Here is a 23,413-nt window from a genome sequence, read left to right as displayed (position 1 = left end):
ACTATCGAATGGTCGAATAGTCGAACGAATTTTCGTTTGATTCGTTCGATTTCGTTCGAATTCGAACGAATTTAACCAATTCGATGGTCGAAGTACCCAAAAAATACTTCGAAATTCGAAGTATTTTTCATTCGAATCCTTCACTCGAGCTTAGTGAATCAGCCCCTTGATATATTTGGGAGGCTAAAGCATTAACAAGATAAACAACAGATATGATTTATTCACGCTCAAGGAATGCTATAGCACTTCCTAATTAACATCTACTAGAGACTAAGTTAAATTCATTAATCAGGGGTCACAAGGAATGTATCCAAGAGGCCTGTGGGAAACCAAAAAACCTGCCAGAAAACTTTACTTTAGATACGTACAAATAAGATGGCATTGAGGACATCGTTGTTTAAGGGTGACTCATCAGCTCCCCTGTGCTTACGAATTTTCTTTCTTGCACTGTGGACCATGCTGGTTACAGACAGCTTATGAATAGGTACTGGAGCTGGCTCAGTGAGTTTTGATAGCGCTTGGCTTATATCTGCTCCTTCTGTTATAGAAAGAAAAACATGATTTGTATTTGGAGCCATTTGTATTCACAGCTTTCACTGAACAATACTTGTGCGGTTACATAGCCACAATCAAAAAGCAAACAAAAAAGTGATAAAATACCAATGTAGCATTGAAAAACCTATAATGACTAATGAGTTTGCGAAACTCAAAATGTGCTACATAAAAAAGGATTTATCTTCCAGCATTTTCATAATGTTTCCTTTCAGGTAATGGCACATGGAAAAGTTTGATATCTGCTATTAAGTAGCACTTTCTGAGGGCCGCTTACAGAACTCCTTATTTGGCTTCCTCTTACCTGCAACCACAACTTTAAGAAGCAATAAAAGCAATGCTGATGTGGACTAAAGATCATCGATACTCACTTTTTGCAGTGGAAATACTGAATTCCCTATTGGTATTTCCAATTATGGCCAGTTCTGCATATAGGGTTGCAGTTGCAGTTACTGTTGCAGTTACTTTAGTGTCTGCAGGGCTTACTGACACTAAGGGGCTACTCTTTCCAGCAGATCAAACATGAAAAACCTGTCATAGCTGGCAGCTGTACATTAGTCCTGATATCTTTGCTGGAACACAGAAAGCACAGAAACAGCTGTGGCTTTGGGCACAGGTTTTACTCAGCCCTGAACAGACATAGTAAAGGCAGAACCAAATGGTTTGCTTTGTAAAATAACCATAGGTAATGCCAATGATATGCAAAAGTAGCTGTAACTAAACCTTTGGTGTGCTTGCCTGTGAATCATACCAGTGAGCTTTTTGCTCCTCTGCAAAACGCCATTATGCATTTGAAGAGCCATTTTCTGCTTACCTTAGATATAGGGAGGCTCATTAATCGGGTTTGCTTGATAATCTCATGTGTCAGTGCATGGAACATCTGCAAGACTAGGAAGTAAATTGAAGCCATAGCTATTCACTTCCTGCTGTTCTGACATGTAGAACAATGTAGTCATCATACAGTGTTTGGTCCCTTGTACAGTATCTGTCTGTTCAACCCTTGGGTTGATTGATTGGATACTGTACAGGATTGGCTAATGTTTGGATATCTTAAGGGATGGGATTTTGCTTGGCTGATTGATTGGATACCGTACAGGATTGGCTAATATATGGCTACCTTAAGGGACGGGATTTTACTTGGCTGAACACTAAGGATACAAATGAATCTAAATACTGGAAAAAATGCCAGGTATATAGCCAAATCAAAAATACTGTATTCGGTGCATGATTAGTGCTAAAGAGAGTTATATTTCTTAGTTTTGTAATATATATTAAACTCCAATTGGATGGCTACCTTTTCCATTTTCTTCAAATGCAGACTTCCCCAGCAGTTCATCTGTAGACTCTTTTCTTCTGCAAAGTCTAAAAAATTCTGAAACAAAATCACCTAAGAGAAAAAAATATATTTATTTAAGTTTGCTAGACAGAAGCAAGGGCGCCTGTGTTCAATATGATGCAAAATAATTGGGCTGGGGTGTTAGTAATGTGCCCTACCTACTGCTGTTAGAGAATTTATAGATTTGCAATCTGCTGTAATATTTTGATATATACCAGCTCTCAAGCATGTGGCATGAGAAATAATTAGCCCATTACTTGCACAAATCACAGCGCTGTAGTATAGTAAGAATGATCAAAAGGTAACAAGGCCAAATGATGCTGTTGCAGCCTCCCACGTATTAAAATAGGCATACACAGTGTATTATATCTTACCCTTGTCAAAACATAGTACTATATGCATTAACGGAAACTTTCATATAACAGTTTATCACAAGTACAAAGCCTGTAAATAAGACGCCAGCACTGTGAATGTACAGCTAACAAATGTGAGTCTGTGTAAACAAAACTGCACTTTCATAAAGTCAAGCATAGTTAAATATATTCACTATTCAGTTTAAAACAGATGCATAAGGGATAAATGGTGGGATAAATAGGCTTGCTTGCTGTACTCACTGGCTAAGACAGCAAGGTTTTCTTACTGGTATTATTAATGATAAAATGACATCGAGCAATATGTCTCATGGCCCTGCTACGTAATAAGGGGCAGAAACCTTTGTCAATGAGAAGTTTTCCTAATGAATCTTTTTGATCACTTGTTATGTTAACAAAAAGACAAAACTTTATTTGTGGGTTTGTAAAGCTATAGAGTGAATAGTTATGACAGTAATGTCCAATAGCCTCCCTAGTGTCAGCTTGCCTCCTGTGGTCCTTTCTGATGTAACAGCACCTGTTCAGTTTATGATTATGAGAAGCTGGTAGGAAGTCTTCATGGGTGAAATTAACCAAACAAAGACTTTTTATGAGTACTCCGAAAGGGCAGACACACTTGCTTTTCTATACTGAACAACAATTAAAGGGTATGGCCACCAACATACAGAGTAGACACAAGTTAGCTGTTAAGTGGTGTGTCAATGTGGTTTCTTAGGGTACTTCATACCTTCTGGTTTTGTCACTTACCCAGCATGCACTGAGGATTATCTGCTTTCCGAACTCTGACAGACCACTGAGGAGCTTGAAGTGGATCCAAGTCTCTGCAAAATAAATCGCCTCAATCAATCAGAAAGCAGTACAGTGGTGCAACACAAAATGCCAGTACTTTCATATTGATCCATGGCGTCAATTATTAAACACAACAGAGAATCAAGCAATAAAAATTGTGTGACTCACGAGTATACGTCATTGTCCACAATGATTCCTTCGGTCAAACAAGGCCATGTTGTAGCTAAATGGAGTTCACTGGCGAAAAAAATATTTAAACAAACATGTGTCTATCAAGGGCTGAAAAATGAGACCTTAAAATACAATCTAGTTGTTTTCTCTGCAATTCAAGTATAAGTGCTGTAGGGGTTAAAGGACCAGTAATATCAAAAAATTTAATTGTTTTAAAGTAATAAAAATATATTGCGGTGTTGCCCTGCACTGGTAAAACTGCTGTGTTTGCTTCAGAAACACTACTATTGTTTATATAAATAAGCTGCTGTGTAGCAATGGGGGCAGCCATTCAAAGGAGAAAAGGCTCAAGTTACACAGTAGAAAGCATATAAACTCCGTAGAACATAATTTTATCTGTTATTCATTATTGATCTGCCATAGCTACTCAGCAGCTTGTTTATAAGAACTATAGTAGTGTTTCTGAAGCAAACACATCAGTTTTACCAGTGCAGGGCAACGGCGCATTATATTTTCATTACTTTAAAACACTTTCATTTTTTGATGTTACTGTTCCTTTAATGTAACTGAAAAAAAAACACTTTCCTGTTTTTAATGGAAATATGACATTATACTTTAAAAGTCCAGTCTGAAACTATCGCAACCTGATATTTAACCTGTTTGGCCACAAAGAGCTAAGCCAAATAGCGATGGTCATACAGTATTGATGGAAAATTAAGATACATCAGAAAAGGACTGCCTCGAAAATGCAATATTCAACGAAAGCATTTTTTAACCTACTATATATGACTGATTTTCAGCCAGATATCAGTGGAACAGACCATCGGGAGAATGAAAGAAAATTTCTGATTCTAGATCACTAGAGGTTTTTTTCTCAGCACTAATATCTACACCTGTGCTAATCACTCTCTATAAGATATTAGGGATAAATGCAAAAAAAGAGGAAGACATCTGCAAATGGTTATTAATGTGAATTCCCCTGTTTGTTTTCTGTTTAATTGTAAACTTTAAACCGCAATAAAAATGGGTTGATACTGGTTATGGCACTGGTGCATGCCCACTAACCTTATTGGGTCTTCACAAGCTCCAAAGGGAAGTTTTCCAAATTCCAGTCCTCCAACTTCACCACCAATAAGTGCATCGATGTCTTAACATAAAAAAAATTAGTCTGTCTGTATATGTGTGTGTGTGCGCGTGCGCGTGCATATATATATCTTTTTGTATATCAAATTAATACCAAAAACTAAGACTAGACAACTCTATGTACAGATTTAACAACAACCTTACATACATTAAGCCAAGACCATTTACAGTTCAGGGAATGTAGCAGTTTGGAAAACAGGCAGTGAACAGTACATCAATAGAGACATAACCGCTATTAAATTACACTAAAACTGGCCATAGACGCAAAGATCCAGGGATCAAGTATTCGTACGATTTTCAGACCATGTGTGGAAGAGTCCCGACATTTTTCTTCCCATGGAGATTGGTTGTTTGGTCGATTGGCCAAGTTAAAAGATTTCGGTTGCTGTGGATAATATCTCTGCGTGTATTGACGATTGGACGATTTTCAGAGGGAGACTGTCACTAGCTTTTGTCTGACATAACTTTTGTATGATTGCTGTCAGGGGCAGAACATCGGCTGATCTGTTCTTTTACTACTTTATTTGATCTGAAAGGTTAGTGGCAGGTCTGGAGATGGGGAAGTCCAATCGTTTGAGGATTCAAATGATTGGATCTTTGCCTCTATGGCCAGCTTAAAGGGCAGCAGTTGGCAGAGTTAGAATGAGACCTTAGTCTAGGTCCACTTCATACCACGGGGTCCAAATTTTCTCATATTTGGACTGCGTCCCTCTCATTTCAGAGGTAAGTTTGATTAAGGGAATAACTTTGTTTACCAATGTTTTTAACAATTTTTAAAGTAAAAATTGAGGTAAATAAAATTCTCAGTTATAAATCTTCTCCAAAGGGTTAATATGGATTTGTACAGAATATGGGACTCTAAATGCAGTTGCCTTGAAATTCTCAAAGAGCAACCTTTTGGTGACACATGACTAGAGATCTAAATTGCACAATCCTAGTTATAGGAGTACTCAATTGTGTGATTAGTACAATATATACAACTGATTTGCTGTAGGCCAGTGCAATAAAAAAATTATTTATAATCCAGAATTTCCCACCTGGAGGTTGCTGAGGCCAAAAATATTGCTGCCAATCTTGCAGGACGTAAGTAAATCGAATGGCAATGTTAACAGGAGGCAGCGCTGTCAGTGGGCATCCCTACAAAATAAAAAAGGCATCATAAGCATATGGATGAACCTGTTCATAACAAGCAAATTAAAGGACACTAGATATTTAAAAAGCTTATTATAGAGGAATACCTATGCTGACAACATTTTATGGTATCTCTCTGTATAGGCCATGAGCAAATTTAGGGGGCTGGTTTTTGCTGAATTATACAGAGAATACCTATGCTGGAATAGTTTTATGGCATCTCTCTGCACAGGCTATAAGCAAACTTAGGGGGCTGTTCCCCTGTACTAAGCACAATGCAGTAGGAACATTCCCCTAAATTTGCTCATAGCTTGTACATACCTTAAAACTACACAACCATAGGTATTTCTGTACTAAGCTCAGTTCATCAGAAATACCTATGCTGGAGTATCTGATCACATTGTACAGGCTATGAGCAAACGTAGTTGACTGTTCCTGCTGGATTGTGCTGAGTACAGGGGAACAACTATGTTGGGATGGTTTTATGGTATATCTGTGTACAGGTCATGAGAAAATGTAAAGGGGTGACAAGTGCTATGCACAGGCCTGGAGATTAAATGTAAACAACTGTTCAGCAAAGGACATGAAATTTAGCTGAACAACTCACCATGCTTTATGTCACAAAAATTAAAAAAAAAAAAGAGAGAGAACTAAGGCGTAGCTAAAGCTCCCTCTGTTGGACACAAAAGTAACTGCCAGACAGAGACTGCAGGAAAGGCTGATATTTGCAATTTAGACATCCCTTGTACTGATCAAAGACTGAAAGATGATGATGGGAAACAGTGTCGGACTGGCCCACCGGGATACCAGGAAAACTCCCGGTGGGCCCAGGTGTCAGGGGGCCCTTGTGCTGCTAAAGATTTGTCTTATTTCACGGCTATTTCATATTTCTTTGAGAACAAAGAGGCTAAATAGATGGAATAATAGATTATAGTATGTAAAGAATAGAGACTAGGAGAATAGAGTTTGAATGAGGAGAAGAATAATAATAGTACTGAGAGTGGACCCCTGGTCTATGGTTCTTTGATGGGCCCCTGGTCTAAGGTTTTTGGGTGGGCCCCTGGTGTCCCAGTCCGACACTGAAGGGAAATGCACTTCAATGGCGACAGATTAATTACAGAAAATTTTAATGTATTGGATATAAGGTCTTTTGTAGTGTACTTACAATTTTAGATTTGAAGATATCAAGAAGCCCAGATAAATGCGTATACTGATTGGGAACTTTCCGTAGATGGACCATCTCGAAATCTGTCCGTACTCCGGGACCACGACACTCCCCCACGTAAAGCTTCCTCCATTTCTGATGAACCTGGACAAAGAGCGGCACCTGGCTGCAGCACAATCCAACAACACAAGAGGTTAATAAAATGTATGGCTTTTTTTTTTTAAACAGTTTTTGAATTTGATAATTTCTGCCCTAGCAACCAGATCTCTGAAACTACAAACTGGAAAGCTGCTGAATAAAAAAACCTAAATAAATCAAAAACCTCAAATAATAAAAAAATGAAAACCTATTGCAAATTGTCTTAGAATATAAATTCTTTACATCATACTAAAATATTATTTAAAGGTGAACAGCCCCTTTAAAAGAGAATTCTGTCACAGAGGCATATATTCTCTGGGATCCCCATTTCAAGCAGCAGATTTGCTTTGCTTTATGGGTTAGATTCTGTCACAGTGACATGTTTTCGGCATTGCTTTGTGGCTGAAATTGTAGAGTTCTACAGTAAGGCTCATGGCAAACATGGCACCAGCAGCTTTTCAGCTAATGGGACAGTATCTGAGCAAGAATGTAGAATATGCCAAGTGTACCCAGATCAAGAAGATTAGGAGAAATGTGAGGCACAGGAGGGTGTTCTCCACTGAATGGCAGTACCAGACAAAACACTTCATGTGACATTTATCAGAAACTAGATACAAGGTTTACTCGGTACAACACATTATTAGTACAGACGCAAAAGGTATGCCATAAATCAGAATTGTTGGGGGTATTCTCCTACATACCAACCTATCTGCCTTGTACTCTGTGTGGTATGTTCTAATTTATATCTGCAAATGATTATGTAATTATATACTTTGAGTAATGTTTCATAGTAAACCACTATTTTGGCATACCTTTTATGTCTGCACTAATAATGTAGTGTGCCGAGTAACCTTTGTATCTTGTATAGTTTTTGGCTCTATGGGGGTAACAGCCTCTACTACTACTTAATGTTTACATGATTTTCTAGTAGTCTTAAAGTGTGAAGATCCAAATTATTGAAAGACCCGTTATCTGGAAAGCCCCATGTCCCGAGCATTCTGGATAATAGGTCCCATACCTGTAATTGTTTACTCCATGTTTGCAACACTTCAGTGTTTTGCACCCTTAACAGGAATAACTAACAATGAGATCAGAAAGCTGATAAAACCAAAGGAAAACAACTCCATAGCAACTGTAAAATAATAATCATCAAAATCATAATTGAAATTAAGTTTCCTTTAAAGGGGAATTATCATGGAAAATCATATTTAATATGCAGGGTACGGTAGTAAAAAAGGAAACTTTATTATTAGACTTTAACTTTCGCTTAAATAATCAGGGAAAATACCTTGGTGTAGGGGGGAGTCTGCCGTCCACACAGGACAATAGTTTCCAGGATTTTGCCCCGGTTCCCAAAGCACTCTCAAAAATGACTTGAAAAAAATATCCCGTAAACCACCTATGACTGAGAGCCAGAGGGTATGAGGCGCGTGGGGTGGATTATATGAGGGTCTGTGTACCAGTTTTTATTATGCTAACTTAATAAAAAAAATTTGATTATTATAATCAGTGGATTACGGGATATTTTAAAGTGAACCTGTCACCCAGATATAAAAAGTTGTATAATAAACGTCCTTTTCAAATTAAACATGAATTCCAAATTCTTTTTTTTTCTTTTTATTAAAGCGTTCATAGCTGTTGTAAACTAATTTCAAAATCTCAGCTGTCAATCAAATATTGCCTGCCCCTCCTCTATGCCTTAGGCAAAGAGGCGGAGCAGGCAATTACTTTCAATTTCCATTCAGCAGATGCTAGATATCACTGCACTCACCACATTCCCCCCCTCTGGCTTTACCATTTAATTGTGTAACCAGTTCATGGGGATGGACATCAGGTCCCCCATTCTGGTGCACAAACAAGATTCTGAGATGATACAAGGCTTGCCTTAATAACGGTGCCACAAAATGGTTCCTGCCTGCTTGCTATACTGTAATTATGAATTCCCAGACCGAAGGAAACAAGATTAAAATAATTTATATAGAGCAATTAAAGTTTATTTTGCTTGACTAACTTGATAAGATAGGATTTGGAATATTTTTTTGGGGTGACAGGTCCCATTTAAGCAAACCGTGTGAAGGTGAACATCCCCTTTAAAAATGCTAAATTTTTGGGGGGATATCCATCTATAATGCTGTGTAAAAAATAAACAAAAAAAAACGGAAAAAAACCCATCACCAGACTAGAACATTTTTACATAGTAAAATATGTGCATATTTGATTGGGAGGCAAATGAAGCCCTCGAGCAAGAATTGTACACACTGTTCCAACTATTCCGTGGAGCTTTCTGCCCTGACAGTGCCGTAATAAAGTTAAGTGTATTGATGTTATTTATAAAGTCTTTACGCAGCTATAAAATATTTAGCTACAGCATAAATCACTTGCCAGATCTGTCTGGGTTTTTAAAGGTCAACAACTGTTAGAAAAATAAAGTGATTTTTACAATGAAGAGCTCAGTTCAACAACAAGAAACTTGAGTAAGGTTCCAAGAACATAATATTTTGATAGTTTAAACATGTGAGATCGCTGGTGGATACTTCATACTGATCATAATGGGAAGCAGCAAGATTAAAAGATCCCCCCACGTTATACGAAAGTGTTACTGACGCTGCAGTTTCAGACTCACCTTAGGAAGCTTTTGGCCACCAAAGCTTATCACTTCCTATACTCCTCTATTAAAAAGAAGTCACAGTGCAGTCTTTTGTCAGTGAAGGTGTGACTAGCGGAGTGGGACTATAATGCAATACCCCCATTTACCAAAACTGGGCACTCTGCATCATGCACATTTTGCACAATACCCTGACTTCAGAGCTGTTTGCATTAAGCAGTGTTGTAAACAGAAGGTTGGGAAGTAAGCAGCACATGGATGTCACTTTAGTTTGTTGTTGCCGTTCAGAACATTCAAGTAGGAGGCATCAAGGGACCGGCTTATGACAGGTGTTAAAGGAACAGTAACATCAAAAAATGAAAGTGCTGTAAAGTAATAAAAATATAATGCAGTGTTGACCTGCACTGGTAAAGCTGCTGTGTTTGCTTTAGAAACACTACTATTGTTTATATAAATAAGCTGCTGTGTAGCAATGGGGGCAACCATTCAAAGTAGAAATGCTCAGGTTACACAGCAGATAGCAGATAAGCTCTGTAGAACATAATGATGTTATCTGTTATCCACTATTTAACCTGTGCCATATAGTCTTTTTTCAATTTCCGCCATTGCTACACATCAGCTTGTTTATATGAACTATAGTAGTGTTTCTGAAGGAAACACATCAGTTTTTCCAGTGCAGGGCAACAGTACATGATATTTTCATTGCTTTAAAATACTTTAATTTTTTGATGCTACTGTTTCTTTAAGTACAAGACCTCCCTTGTGCCTGTACAATCTGCATTCAGCACTTTAAGCAGCACTGTTTAACTTGTCTGTTAAATCAGTAAATGATCCCTTCTTTATAATGTCTCCCTCATCCCGTTGTGCTTCAACTACTTACAACTCCCAGAACCCTTACACAAGCTGCCTAGTCGATTAACAACAGATCCCCTTTACTTGATCCTTTACTTGATACTTCTACAGAAAAACAGAATAACCTTAGGGTCCCCTTATCTGCTGCTGTTCTCTGTAGTATAACCGAATCAACAGACAAGAACAGCAAAGATAAGGGACCCTAGGGGTAGTATGCATTATTTTCCTCAGCATGAAATTTCAAGCCCACTGTTCACTATTACTTTTCTCATTTTTGAATTTCTGTATCAATTAGAACCTTTAAGACAAAACAGCAGACAATGCAGAGACAACACGGCAGCCCTTACACATATCTGTACTCTGGGCACATTTTATATCCTGTGTGTATGAGACTACATCCCCCAGCAAAATCTAACTCAATTATATGAAATAATTCCAATCCATCATGTTTAGCTAAATCTGCTGCAAGTCCCTTAAAATACCATAAACCTGAAACTGAATTGGAGATATCAGAGACCAAGAGTTCTTTATGAGACAGATTAGTTCCTTATTGTAGTGCTTCACAAGGTTTGTGCAGAGCACGTTATTTTCTGTGATGCAATTATCTTTCCAATCCATGGGATTTATAGATGATTCGACTGTGAGCTCTCTCTTTATTGATTAGAAATGATATACAGGGGATCAGGAGAGAGAGCTCTGAGTATTTCAGATCCCTGGAGTTTTTGGATCAAACTACAAAATTTGTCAAGTTTTCACAGCTTAGTGTTTTTGACAGACCTGACAGCAAGAAAACCCTTAATTTTTTCTTTGTATTTCAGCCACTAAGTTTATTGTCAACAAAATGGGTTTCCTGGGTTTATTTTCTATGAAATTGGCACTGTTCTTTGAAAAAAAAAAAAAAAAAAATTATATATATATATATATATATATATATATATATATATATATATATATATATATATATATATATATATATATATATATATATATATAATGCCTAGAAACATTGCTGAATGCAGACTAAATTCAAACAATGTTGGAGAATAAGAAGTATGTATTTTTGCCAACACAGGGGTTGCATTCTAGCATCAGATCAACTGTATTACAAAACTATCTGTAAGATCAATGACACTATGGCATTTATAAACTTGAAAGCTGGTCATATAAGACTGACGTATGTTATCAGTCATCAGCTGAATCTGACTTTCAAAAGGAAATACATTAAACACTTGTTCATGTTACACCCCTGCTGTTAAAAATGAGGGAATGTGGACAGCCTGAGAAATGAAAGGCCCATTTTAGTAACATAAAAGCCAAAGTATGGAAGCCTAAGTAAGCGCTTACCAGCCAGTGTTCCCCAAGGCTATTGAAACTGAACTCAGGAGAAGATTGCACTTGGACTCACTAATTACAGCATCATTGGCACCCGGCGATATGACCACAAACTCCCGTAGCCCATACCTGTAAGAGAGAGTCTTTCAGACATTGGGAGCCATTTGACATTATTAATTTACTATTGTGCACAATAGCGGAGTCTACAATTTAATTCAAGTACTGGTACAGAGTCTTTTGGCCAAGTTCATACTAACTGATTACCTCCTGGAATTTTCCCAATGATTTGAAAGCAATGCAAATGCTGTTAATTGAACTTTTGCCACTAGAGGGAGTTCTTGTTACATCAACATATTTTTTACATGTTTTTCTTGGCCCTACACTATGTGCTTTATAGGTCAGTTTTTGTGAACAGCTATGTGTAAACTGAAGCTGTCTGATAATACAAGCCCCAGCATGCCCTCGTTTTTATTAACATCTATACAAGACCCAGATCTCCATAGAGCTCTTTGTATGACATCAGTGGCCCATAACATAGAAAACCTTGGACAACACTTGTCTATGGAAAACAATATGGCACAACCAACCCATATATATATATATATATATATATATATATATATATATATATATATATACACACACACACACACTAATATACAAAAAAGGAATGTTCTGTGCACACAATAAGCTGCACCCTCGTGTATAAGGTTTACAGGAAATAAATTGGCAGCTCACAATCATTTGCATACATACAAAACCAATGAATATAGTATGGGAATATAGTTTATCGTGTGCACAGGTGGTAGTTTAGCATCTGTTGTGAAGAACAATACATCTTTGGAATACATCTTTAATGAGTACTTAATGAGTTAATGAGTCCATTGACTCACTTTAAACAGACAACACATGCTGACAGTATAACATAATTTGTGTCTATACTTTAAGCCATAGGGATAGGAACTGCCATATTGTTTCCCCACATACTTTACTCTCAAGGAGAAAAAATATGGCAGCTACCTCCCATGTGCAGTGGAAGGGTGAATGAGTGGGAAACTGTGGGGAAAGATGGGGAAAAAAGAAATCTAAAGGCAAAGAATGTACCTGACTTTTGTTATTGGAAATGGGTTTGCTGTGTTGGAGATGGTGGAGGAGGAATTGGGGGAGCTGGTAAGGATGACTTAGGAGGAGGAGAGGGAGAAAAGGGAAAATGCTTGTCAGAAAGATAGCGCCAGTAGGCAAAAGATAAACAAAGATGTTGCTGGGGAGTCTCCGAATTTAGAGTGGGAATCTCTAGGAAGGGGAGGTGATGGAGGAAGGGGAAGAGGTGTCTTTGGGGCTAAGTGTTCAGGGTTCAGGTGAAGAGAGAGGCCAGTAAGAGATCCGGTATCAATAAAAACATAAAGCATAAAGATAGATCCGTCGCTTGATTTCCTCACTATAAATGCCTGTAGCATTAAGAACAGGAGGACCTACTTTGCTGCCTTTGAATAACTAAGAAATAAAGAGGTAGACATTTTCCTACAGGAGACCAGACCCTCATTCCTGCAGGATATCAGAGAAGCAAAGAGAGATTGTAGGGAAGGTCTTACCTTTTGGTCCATAGCCTGTGAGCCAGCGGGGAGGGGGGGGAATAGCCATTTTGTTCAAGGGCAGTAAGCACATTGTGGTTAAGAAGGTGGAGGACATACAGGTGGGCAGGTGCATAATTCTGGATATCTTAATCAGTGGTAATGCAAACCTTGGTTTTAATAATCCATATATAGTAGAAAATCAGATGGCACACACTCTGGCAAATGTGCAAACAACTTGTAGTTTATTGAGATCCACAAACAACGTTTCGGAGGTACAACCTTCTTTCTCAAGTGCTCGCTTGTGTGCCATCTGATTTTCTACTATATATGCATAATGCTGGATATTCAGTTTGAAGGGAAACGCCTAAGGCTCATTAACATATATGGGTCCCAGTCTATCTCAGAGAGGAGGGCTTTATTGGCTTATCTCCAGCAGTTTCTCTACACTTATGTCCCAATCATTTTTTGCTGGGGATTTTAACAAGTTCTTACGTGCCGAGGACAAAAAAGGGAAGCTGTATAAGTATGAGAGCTTGTTCTTTAAGGCTCTGGTAGAAGATGCTGAGCTGCAGGATTTGGCTTCTGTAAATAGGATAAAGGGAAAGCACACCTATAGGTGCGGGGAGCAGAGCAGCAAATTGACATGGTTTTTATCAAGAAGGAAAGTTTTTCTAATTTTAAGGGAATTGGGGTTGGATTTTGAGACCATTCAGCTTTATTTTTTCATTATGGTCTGTTAGGTAGCACTGGGTTTTGCAAAAGGGCTTTGGAGGTTGGGGAAGGAGCTGCTAGAGGAGGAGGAGAGTGTGAGGATGGCTTTTAAGGATCTTTTACAGAATGCAGTAACTAAGATGGAGTTTTTTTTTATTCTGTTTCCCAACTGACTCTTTTAAAAAAAATGGAGGGCTAAAAAGAAAGAGAGCAGATCTTTTAAGAAGGAAGTTTGAAATCTGTATTTCGGATGGGGGGGTGAAAGAGTTAACCGGATTAAGTACTTTTTGAGTCCCTGGTTCTGGAGAGGGACTATGGGACTTCATGTTCCCCAGACCCTTACCAGAACTGTAAGGAAACGGTTTGGGGTCTTTACAACCTTCAGGGCGAATTGGACGTTTCTAGAGAGGGTATCCTGGAGGTTGTGAGGTCCTACTAGACCAGGGATCCCCAACCTTTTGAACCCGTGAGCAACATTCAGAAGTAAAAGTAGTTGGGGAGCAACACTAGCATGAAAAATGTTCTTGGGGTGCCAAAGAAGTGCTGTGAATTGCCATTTGGTAGCCCCTATGTGGATTGTCAACCTACATTGAGACTCTGTTGGGCAGTACACCTGGTTTTTATACTACCAAAACTTGCCTCCAAGGCTGGCATTCAAAAATAATCACCTGCTTTGAGGCCACTGGGAGCAACATCCAAGGGGTTGGAGAGCAACATGTTGCTCACAAGCTACTGGTTGGGGATCACTGTACTAGACTGACCTTTACCAAGAAAGGGCTTTGGATAGGGGTAAGATGCAGGTCTTCCTAGAGGCGACCCCAGTCCAAACACTGACAATTTCCCCCTTTGGTAGCAGAAATAACAAGAGGAGGAAACAGCAGAAAAAGAAGGCCCCATGGCCGGAACCAACGTTTAAGGAGTTGGTTCCGGTTCCTACTGAATTATTTAATGACTGCCTGGTCAAGAGATGTCTTCCTCCATCTATGCAGTCCTCCTCTTTAGTTCTGATATCAAAGGGGGAGGATTCCAGGCGCATTGAAAATTGGAGGCCGAATGCCCTTATCAATTGTTATAGGAAGATTCTGGCTAGGATTCTCTCACAGGGGTTGTGTGCAGTTGCTGGGTCTCTTCCTTCTGATTCTCAGATCTGTTCACTGGAAGGAAGGGATATTTATGTTGCTGTTCTTTCTCTGAGGAGAAAGGAGAGGAGCAAAGCTTGGAAATGGGGCAAATACTTTGTCATTTTAGACCAAGCGAAAGCCTTTGATAAAGTCACTAGTATCTATGGGCTGCTTTGCTAAGATACTGTATTCCGAATTGTACAGCTGGGCAAAGAGCTTCCCATTGATTAATGGTTGGAACGGTGTGTTTTTATCTGGTGAGAGCTGTCGTGAGACAGGGCTGTCCTTTGAGTCCACTCCTGTATGTTTTCTTGTTAGATCAATTCTTGAAGAGACTGCAGGATTGTGAGCTTGAGGGTGTTTGGTTTCCATTGGGTTGATCCTTTAATAAGTCCATAGCCTACGCGGATGATGTCACTCTGGTAATATCAAAACCAGAGGAGGAGGGAAAGGTTTGGAGCGCATCTAAAGTTACTCTGAAGCCTCAGATTAACAAGAAAAAATTGGAAGCTTTTTGGACTCTTGAGGGGAACCAAACTTTAGGCTTGAGAAAGTCCCAGTGGCCCCAGGTTAAGTTAGAATTCTTGGGATTGAATTTGGGAAGGGAGACCTTGCAAAGGCAGATTGGGAGGACAAACTGAATGCTGGTCTGGCAAAGGTTCAGTGGTGGAAATCATGGAAGCCGACCTATAGAGAAAGGATTGACTATTTAATTATTAATAATTTGATTATTAAGACTTTCCTGGTTCCACTTTTTCTCTTTGTTTCTTATGTCTTTCTGTTGCCTTAATCTCTCCATGCCCGGATACAGAGCTTATTCTTCCAAATGCTTTGGGGGAGTAGGCTCAACACAGTAAAAAGGGGTGGGGTCACATTCCTGCAGAAGAAAAGGGGAGGGCTGGACATGCCATGTTAAGTGTTTTTCTACTGTACCATCTTGGTGGTACAGGGAAAGGAATTTCTGTGGGAAATCAGTGTTAGAGATTGGGCATCACCTTTTATTAGAGATTGGTTACTCAGCACAGGGTGAAAGAGCTCAGGATAAGAGGAGGCTTTTAACCCAACTATCTGAGGAAGATCCTGAAGAAGCGGAGTATTAGCACAGAGGATTTAAGATCAGTGATAGGAAGGTCATTTATTAGAGAGTTTTAGATCTTTATTTTGTTTCTCCAGTAAGTGTTACAGACTGTCCCAGGGAGGTGATGGGGGAAAGTATCTGCTTCCTTACTAACAGGAAATTGCAGAGAAAGTTTTGGGACATCACATGGTTATCGCTGCAGGGCAGACTTGGGGGCAAATTTATCAAGGGTCGAAGTGAAAATTCGGATGAGAAAAATTCCAATTTTTAGCTATTTTTTGTGTACTTCAACTATGGAATAGTCCTGGGGTGGGGGGGGGAGACGCCGCATTTCCTGCTGGAATGTACAGTTTCCTCCTCTCTAAGAGACAGTGGGGTAAATTTATCAAAGAGTGAAGTTCCGCCACTAGAGTGAAATTCCGCAGCTCTCAATTCATTTCTATGGGATTTTGAAAGGCGTATTTATCAATGGGTGAAAGTTCACCCTTTGATAAATACGCCTATAAAAATCCCATAGAAATGAATGGAGAGTGGCGGAATTTCACTCTAGTGGCGGAACTTCACTATTAACTTCACTCTTTGATAAATATACCGAGTGTGGCAAGATCTTTAGCTCTGAATCTGGACTTTCTTATGGTGTTGTTAAGAACCATAAAGCAGGAAACATAAACGGAGTCACATTGCATATAAACCTGGCAGTTCTGAGGTACTACTTATGGCACATGAGGTGCAGAATGACCCTGAGTCAGTTTCAATTGCCAATTGAAAGTGTCACCAATGCTATTTGTCGGGATATTGTTATTATTAAAACCTGGGATACACATAACCCAATATCTCTTTCAGAGTGGTCAAATTCTCTAGAGCAAATCAATGTTAAACATCCCGCAATTTGTGATTTAATACCACTGATTTTTCTAATAAAACAGACAAGGATTTTTATAAATGACATATGGAACTTCCTGATAAAAATATACAATGTATGTAGTAGAGAATAATTATTCATAGAAGACTGCACTGAGTTGGGAAATTGGGTCAAACAAAATAATTACGTACCATCTCACTAGACAATGTGCTACAGGAGGGAAATCGTTGTTGGTGCAGAGCAGATCCTGCATGCACACGGGGATGGAATCTGTAACAAATATCATGTTTATGCATCTGTATGTCAAATAGACAAAAATATTTTGATAAACTTCTCTGAGTTCTCTCCAACACTCAAAAACATACAGGCAGGGTAACTGGCTCCTGATAAAATGGAACATAGTATGTGTCTATATCTAAGGGGCCTTAGATTGTAAGCTCAACTGGGGCAGGGACTGATGTGAATAATGTATAATCTTTGTAAAGCCCTGTGGAACATTATAAGGGTAAACAATTAGATACAACCTGCAGGCATGGGGCATAATCTTGTGGACAAAGAAGCTAGCATACTAATGCCTCTGTATTAATTATGATTCAGTAGGAATGCCATCCTAAATTTGCTCACAGCCTATACAAAAAGATACATTCAGAACAGCCCAAAGCAGTATAATAAATTCAAAGACAGTAACAGCATCGTTTGGGTCTTCTTCAACTTAAAGTATAATGTATCTAGTAAGAGAATATGGCAGCACAAAGCCAGATTTTTATTTCTAGAAATTAGTTACCTTCTCCAGTGTCTTCCTTCTCTTCTTTCTCACTCGACTTTTGCACTAAATAATGGTGACGAATAGAGAATCTGAAGTCTGCAAATAAAACCTCTTCTCCTTTCTCCTCCCAGACTCCTGATGTATATTCTCCCTACAAAACATCATATATTAACCTATGAAGCAGCTGACTAGTACATATTATTGACTGTGACACAAAAGAAATACAGACCTTTTCTGGGGGTTTATTTGAGGTTTCCCCAATTAGCTTCCATTCAGTCAAAACCTCTTCAACTTTTGAAATAAACCTAAAAAAAAAAAGTAAAACTCACAACAATTCTGCAAATAGAAAATAATGTACTTGCCCTTGTGAGTATCCACAAATTGGATATTAATATAAATATCTGTATAAATCTACAGTTGAGTTGACTCAAGTGCAGTCATTATTGGTGCTGACAAGGTTTATATAAAGAATTATTGCCCACAGGTGACAAAGTATGGATGTGCAAGCTCCCTATATACCAATACAAATATACGTGTATGATAATAACCTGAGTGCTGTCACTTCTTCTGTCTCTCGCCTGCAGGTCCTATCCCCCATATCCAGCCTCCCACTCTCTTCCTCACACTTACCTTTCCTACAGACAAGTATCCCCCATACTCAGCCCCTGTAACTCCTGCAGACACCTATCCCAATGCTCAGTCCCTGTCTCTCCCTCTCACACTTACCTGTCCCAAAGTGACTATTCCTAAAGCTTGAGAAAAGGCCAAACAGGGCCTAAAACATCGCTGTACCCAGATTGTTGCCATATGTACTAAATAAAGGCTTTTTTATTTTAAATGGAAACCGGTGCTGTGCTTCAAGTTTTCTACTGCCTATCCCTTATACCCAGCCCCCATCTCTCCCACATACATACCTTTCCCCACAGGCACATATCCCCCATACCCAGCCCCTCTATCTCCTACAGGCACCTATCCCCATATTCAGTCCCTGTCTCTCCCCATCACACTTACCTCTCCCACAGACACATACCTCACCACTGTATCTCCCACAGGCACCTATCCCACCTTTCTCTCCACATTTCACTTACCTGTTCCAAAGGTGCCTATCCAGTATACCCATTTGGTGCCTCTCCCACAAACACATACCTTTCCCACAGCCTTCTACATCCCGTACCAACCCCTATATCTCTCACAAGCAACTATTTCCTATACGTAGCCCGTGTCTCTCCCACACACACATTATGCTGCTGTCCTAAAAAGCAATCAAGACGTTTTTAACCAAACGGGAGTGCTGTCTATTGGATGAAAATCTCCCACACACACATACCTTTCCCATGAGCATCTATCCCCATACCCGACCCCTGTCTCACCCACAGACACATATTCCCCCCCCCCCCTACCCAGCCCTTGTCTCTTTCCCACAGGCACCTATTCCTATACTGGAGCAAAATATTGCAGGGAAACTGGGAGTGAAGGAGGCAGAGGTAGGCCTGGGAGCAGAGTGTCACAGAAGGGGCCGGATCCAGCCCAGTTCCCAGTTTTCCACAGGCACCTAATTCTATACCAGAGCAATACATTTCCACTATACCAAGCCCCTGTTTCACACACACTCACCTTTCCCACTCGGACGCAGTGGTGAAGTCTGTGATCTCAAACACCTCGGACTCGGGCTGCGGGGAGAGAAGAACAGACAGTAAGTCTAAATGAGACCCAAGGAACAGAAATGATAACAAACAGCTGGAAACTCACATCACTGTCAGCCGCCATCTTGGGCCCGTGAAGACGTCAGTACATTGCATGCTGGGAAACAGGAACTAGAGCAAAACATTGCAGGGGAAAGGCGAGCGCAGGAGTAGAGGGCAGTGTGTTTGGTAGAACTTGCTATGGTTTTGAGAAGCAGGGTGGGACGAGGCAGCCAGTTTGTGACACCGGGGTGCTGGGCATCATGGGAAGGTGGTGGGGTCACGGAGGTGGTCGGATGTTTGGCACAAAGTGGTGCTGGGAATGGTGACAGTGGGGTCGGGCAAGGGGGCAATCAGTGGCACGGGAGTTGCAAGGGAATAATGAGATTGGGGTGAAACCACGGGTCGGTGGAATAATGGTCTGTAGGCCAGGGAGGGATAGTGAAAATAAGAGTTGGGAGGACAAGGTGGACAGTCCGGACAGGGGTGCAGTGCTGGGAATAGTTAGAATGGAGTGGAACTAGGAAGAAGTGTGACACAGCGGGTGCGGGTAAAGAATGGGGTGCAGAATGGAAACCTTGCCACCCTGTACAATATGCTGATGCCTCTGTATAGGGTCTTTGAGTTTGGCATTGCCCTTATATATTTATATAACATGGCCAAAGTATGTGGGCGCCCCTTACATTTAATGGTTTTGGGTTTTTTAGCCACAGGGAGCACCTCATTACAGTGACAGTGCATGGAGTGTTGTAAAGCATTCCACCATTTGTCTCTTGTGTCAAGTTTATCATACATGATCTGCTTTGCACATCTTTTACTATATGCCCACACTGAGATGGGAAATATTGCGCTGATCTGATTTTTTTGGCCCTTGGGCTAATGATTGGATCATTTTTGCTACTCTGGTGGTTGGATTGAGAACTGAAGCAACACAGAGATGTGGACCTCAATCCCACAGGAAAATCAAACCTGCCCAATGGACAAGTAGCATATTTTCATTCAGATATCAGTTGGGTGGGCCCATCAGAGGCAGCAGCCTCAATCTGCCTATGTATTTCCACCTTAACCTGAAAATAAAATCGTGTTTATAAACATGTTTTACAGACCTGCAAGTGCTGTCACTCCTATTGTTTATGTGGGTCTAATGTATATATTATGCTTCTGTCATTATTGTAGGTTGCTGCTAGTTACAATGTTTGCAGTGTTAAACCATTTTGTTGTGTATTGTGTGTTCTGCATTGATTGCTCAGTCAGTGTCAAGTTCACCAAGGTTTCTATAAAACATTATTTTCACAGTGGTGACTTTTACACACTATTTTTACAGCTCACATTACATGACCAGTCATGCTACTTGTATTCTGTTACACATTCCTTCCCTCAAAGATAAAGAGAACAAATCATGGCCACTCGAACCTCCATTGTGTTTGCTGTAAAGTACTACTGACACACACCAATCTGTAATACGTATGCTTTAGTATTTGTGCCATTGTGCAATTCTGAGTGTACTAATTTATATTATCTAGTTCATACTTTAAAATGAGGTTCTCAGCTGGGTTTTCCCGGCAAGCACTTCCAAACAATTTTAAGTGTGAGCAGTTGGAACAACTACTGCATACAAAGGTTAATTTATTAGAAACTGCTAGAGCACTATGGTGTACACAATTTGACTGATCACATTTAAAATAAGAAAAGTTCTTTACTGCACTGTTTGCTTCACTTTTGACTTGAACCAATGCTCCAGAGAACCCAATGACATACTGACTGTGTAACCCAAAACAAAAGTTTGTGTTAATACATCTTTTTTTGACACTGTTGATCAGCCTTTCCTCCTCCGAACTCTCCAGTCTCCCTGGATAGTGGTCTACAACTACATTTTATTGCCTCCTGAAGTGGGCATCCTCATCTCCCTTGCCACTTTTATGATAGGGAGCTCAAATAAAGGGGTCCTTTTTAAAGATAATTTTAACTTTTAGCCCAAAGCAAAACCAGCACCATATATTATTTAATATGGTCTACAATATTAGGATGGGTTTTTAGCTTCTGTATGTTATATGTCCCCATAATTAGCCTCCCCATTTATTTTCTCATTAAATATATTCCCATGGCTGGCTTTCTCTGTACTCTAATTTCAGCCTGCCTCTTTAAATTAGAGAAACAAAAGTTTTGGCAGTCCAGTCACTTTGGGAGAGCACTCAACCCAAAGTGCTATTGAAAGGACTGAGCTTGAGATGTGACGAGATGATTTTCCTTTATATGAAGATGCTCTGATTGTTTTAAGGCAAGGTTGCAAATGATCCATTATTTCCCCTTTAATCTAAGTTAAGAAGGGAACTTATCTCTGGTCTTCTAGCACTAGTGCCTTCATAGGGGGAAAAAAAACAAGTTTAACCCAGCCTGTCAACAACTTACATTTGAAGTGATCCGCAACTTGTCATGAGCTAGAATATATCTCTTGGAAACACTTTTTGTAAATTTGCATTTAGAGGCAGATTTATTATGGTTCGAGTTGTGTTTTCCATGAAAAATTTGTGTTTTCAAGGTTATTTTTTTTTTTTTTTTATAAATTCTTTATTTTCCAATTGCACATCCACCAGTCACATCCAAAATGTAATGGTACATATTCATTCTTTTGTATCATGAATCATTATTGTAGTAAATAACATCCATAGAAAGATACAGTTTTGTGACGTGGGCATGAGAACAAAACCACTAACATGAAAATATAAGAACATAAGAAAATAATAAAATAAAAGGATTATGCCATTTGTTTAACATTGTGTAATACAATATGCTTTTGCTGTAAGAGAGTTACAGGTAAGTAAACGAGAGAAGTAAGAACGTATCTAGACATTATGAAGCGGCGTGGAGGGGAGGCCCGCCGGGTCCACAGAGAAGCCCCATATAGTAATGATGGTACCAATACAGATGCATCAATACCGAAAATAAGAAAACCCGCCTAATTGATAAGTGCTACACATTCCGATGATTCAATGAAGAGGAGCCAATGGGTCCATTTCCGATTAAAAGCATCTTCTTGGAATTGGTTATCTCTAGGGAGTTTTAATCTCTCAAAGTGATAAATTTCTTGAACCTGTAAGATCCATTCCTTGATTGAGGGAATCTGGTCTGTTCTCCAATACTTGGGGATTAGTGCTTTGGCAACATTTCAAGGTTATTTTTGAGTCAAAAATTGATTTTTCGGGGTTTAGAATTTTTTGAGATTTATTATACACCTACCCTGGAAATAGCTAAAATCCGAAAATACACCATCTAAAACCTATCAAGAGTAGAATTAGTCAATGGCAGAGGTCCCTTGAACCATTTGAAGATGTTAAGAGCTTTCATAACATTCGAGTTTTTTTGGAGGGTTTTGTTCGAAAACGTGATCAATTTGAGCAATCCGAGTTTTTTCCAGCAGAAAACTTTATAAATTTGAGTTTTCGGGTTGTTAACTCGCTGATTCAAGTTTTTTCCATTTAAGTCTTTTCTTAAATTAGTAACCATTCGAGTTCATTTGAGGTATAAAAAAGGTCACATAACTCTAAAATTCGACCTTTGATAAATAATCCCCTTAATGTAGGCTTTTCCTCCCTTTTATTGTTGTTATGTGCTATATTTACCAATTATTTTTTTCAGTGATTAATTGATTGATATAGCGCTATGCTTTCGGGGCTTGTGCCAAATATGGCAGCTCCACAGCTATAAATGCAAATTAGAAGTAAAGGAGTGACCTGTGAGCGTAATTATGACCTTGTTCTGTGAGAATGACTTCATATATTACTGTTTTGCTAACATAAATAAAAGATACTCCCTAATTACTGCATAGATATTCACTCCAAACCTGTTGCCAGTGTGCCATGTCTTGTTTGTTCATTCATATTTGTTATTAATATTTTTTAGTATTTATGGAACTTGTAATATCCCAGAATGCTTCAGGCACATGCATATGATTAAAACAGCTAATACAAAGCAGCCATAGCCTCCCAAGGCAGCCCATCCCTCCCTGGGCACAATGAGCCTCTCAGCTGACTGCT

The 23,413-nt window shown here is 39.3% G+C and overlaps 1 protein-coding gene across 2 annotated transcripts in view; it reads right to left on the bottom strand.

Annotated features, from left to right (window-relative positions):
• The window catches only part of rab3gap1.L (RAB3 GTPase activating protein catalytic subunit 1 L homeolog), a 42,753-nt gene extending 23,212 nt beyond the window's left edge, over nt 1-19,541 (bottom strand). The window contains exons 1-13 of one of the 2 annotated variants that reach the window (XM_041575677.1): nt 19,447-19,541; nt 19,312-19,367; nt 17,927-18,002; nt 17,716-17,848; nt 17,123-17,201; nt 11,598-11,714; nt 6,659-6,824; nt 5,400-5,499; nt 4,285-4,366; nt 3,217-3,285; nt 3,007-3,080; nt 1,847-1,939; nt 369-538 (exon numbers count right to left, since the gene is read on the bottom strand). In XM_041575677.1, coding sequence (XP_041431611.1) covers nt 369-538; nt 1,847-1,939; nt 3,007-3,080; nt 3,217-3,285; nt 4,285-4,366; nt 5,400-5,499; nt 6,659-6,824; nt 11,598-11,714; nt 17,123-17,201; nt 17,716-17,848; nt 17,927-18,002; nt 19,312-19,367; nt 19,447-19,464 — 1,233 coding nt within the window. In that variant the 5' untranslated portion in view covers nt 19,465-19,541. 2 annotated transcript variants of the gene reach the window in all.
• Nucleotides 19,542-23,413: the final 3,872 nt, after the last annotated feature.

The sequence above is a fragment of the Xenopus laevis genome, chromosome 9_10L, assembly GCF_017654675.1.
Source record: "Xenopus laevis strain J_2021 chromosome 9_10L, Xenopus_laevis_v10.1, whole genome shotgun sequence".
NCBI classification, from domain to species: Eukaryota; Metazoa; Chordata; class Amphibia; order Anura; family Pipidae; genus Xenopus; species Xenopus laevis.
This window is presented reverse-complemented; position numbering and strand designations above follow the sequence as displayed.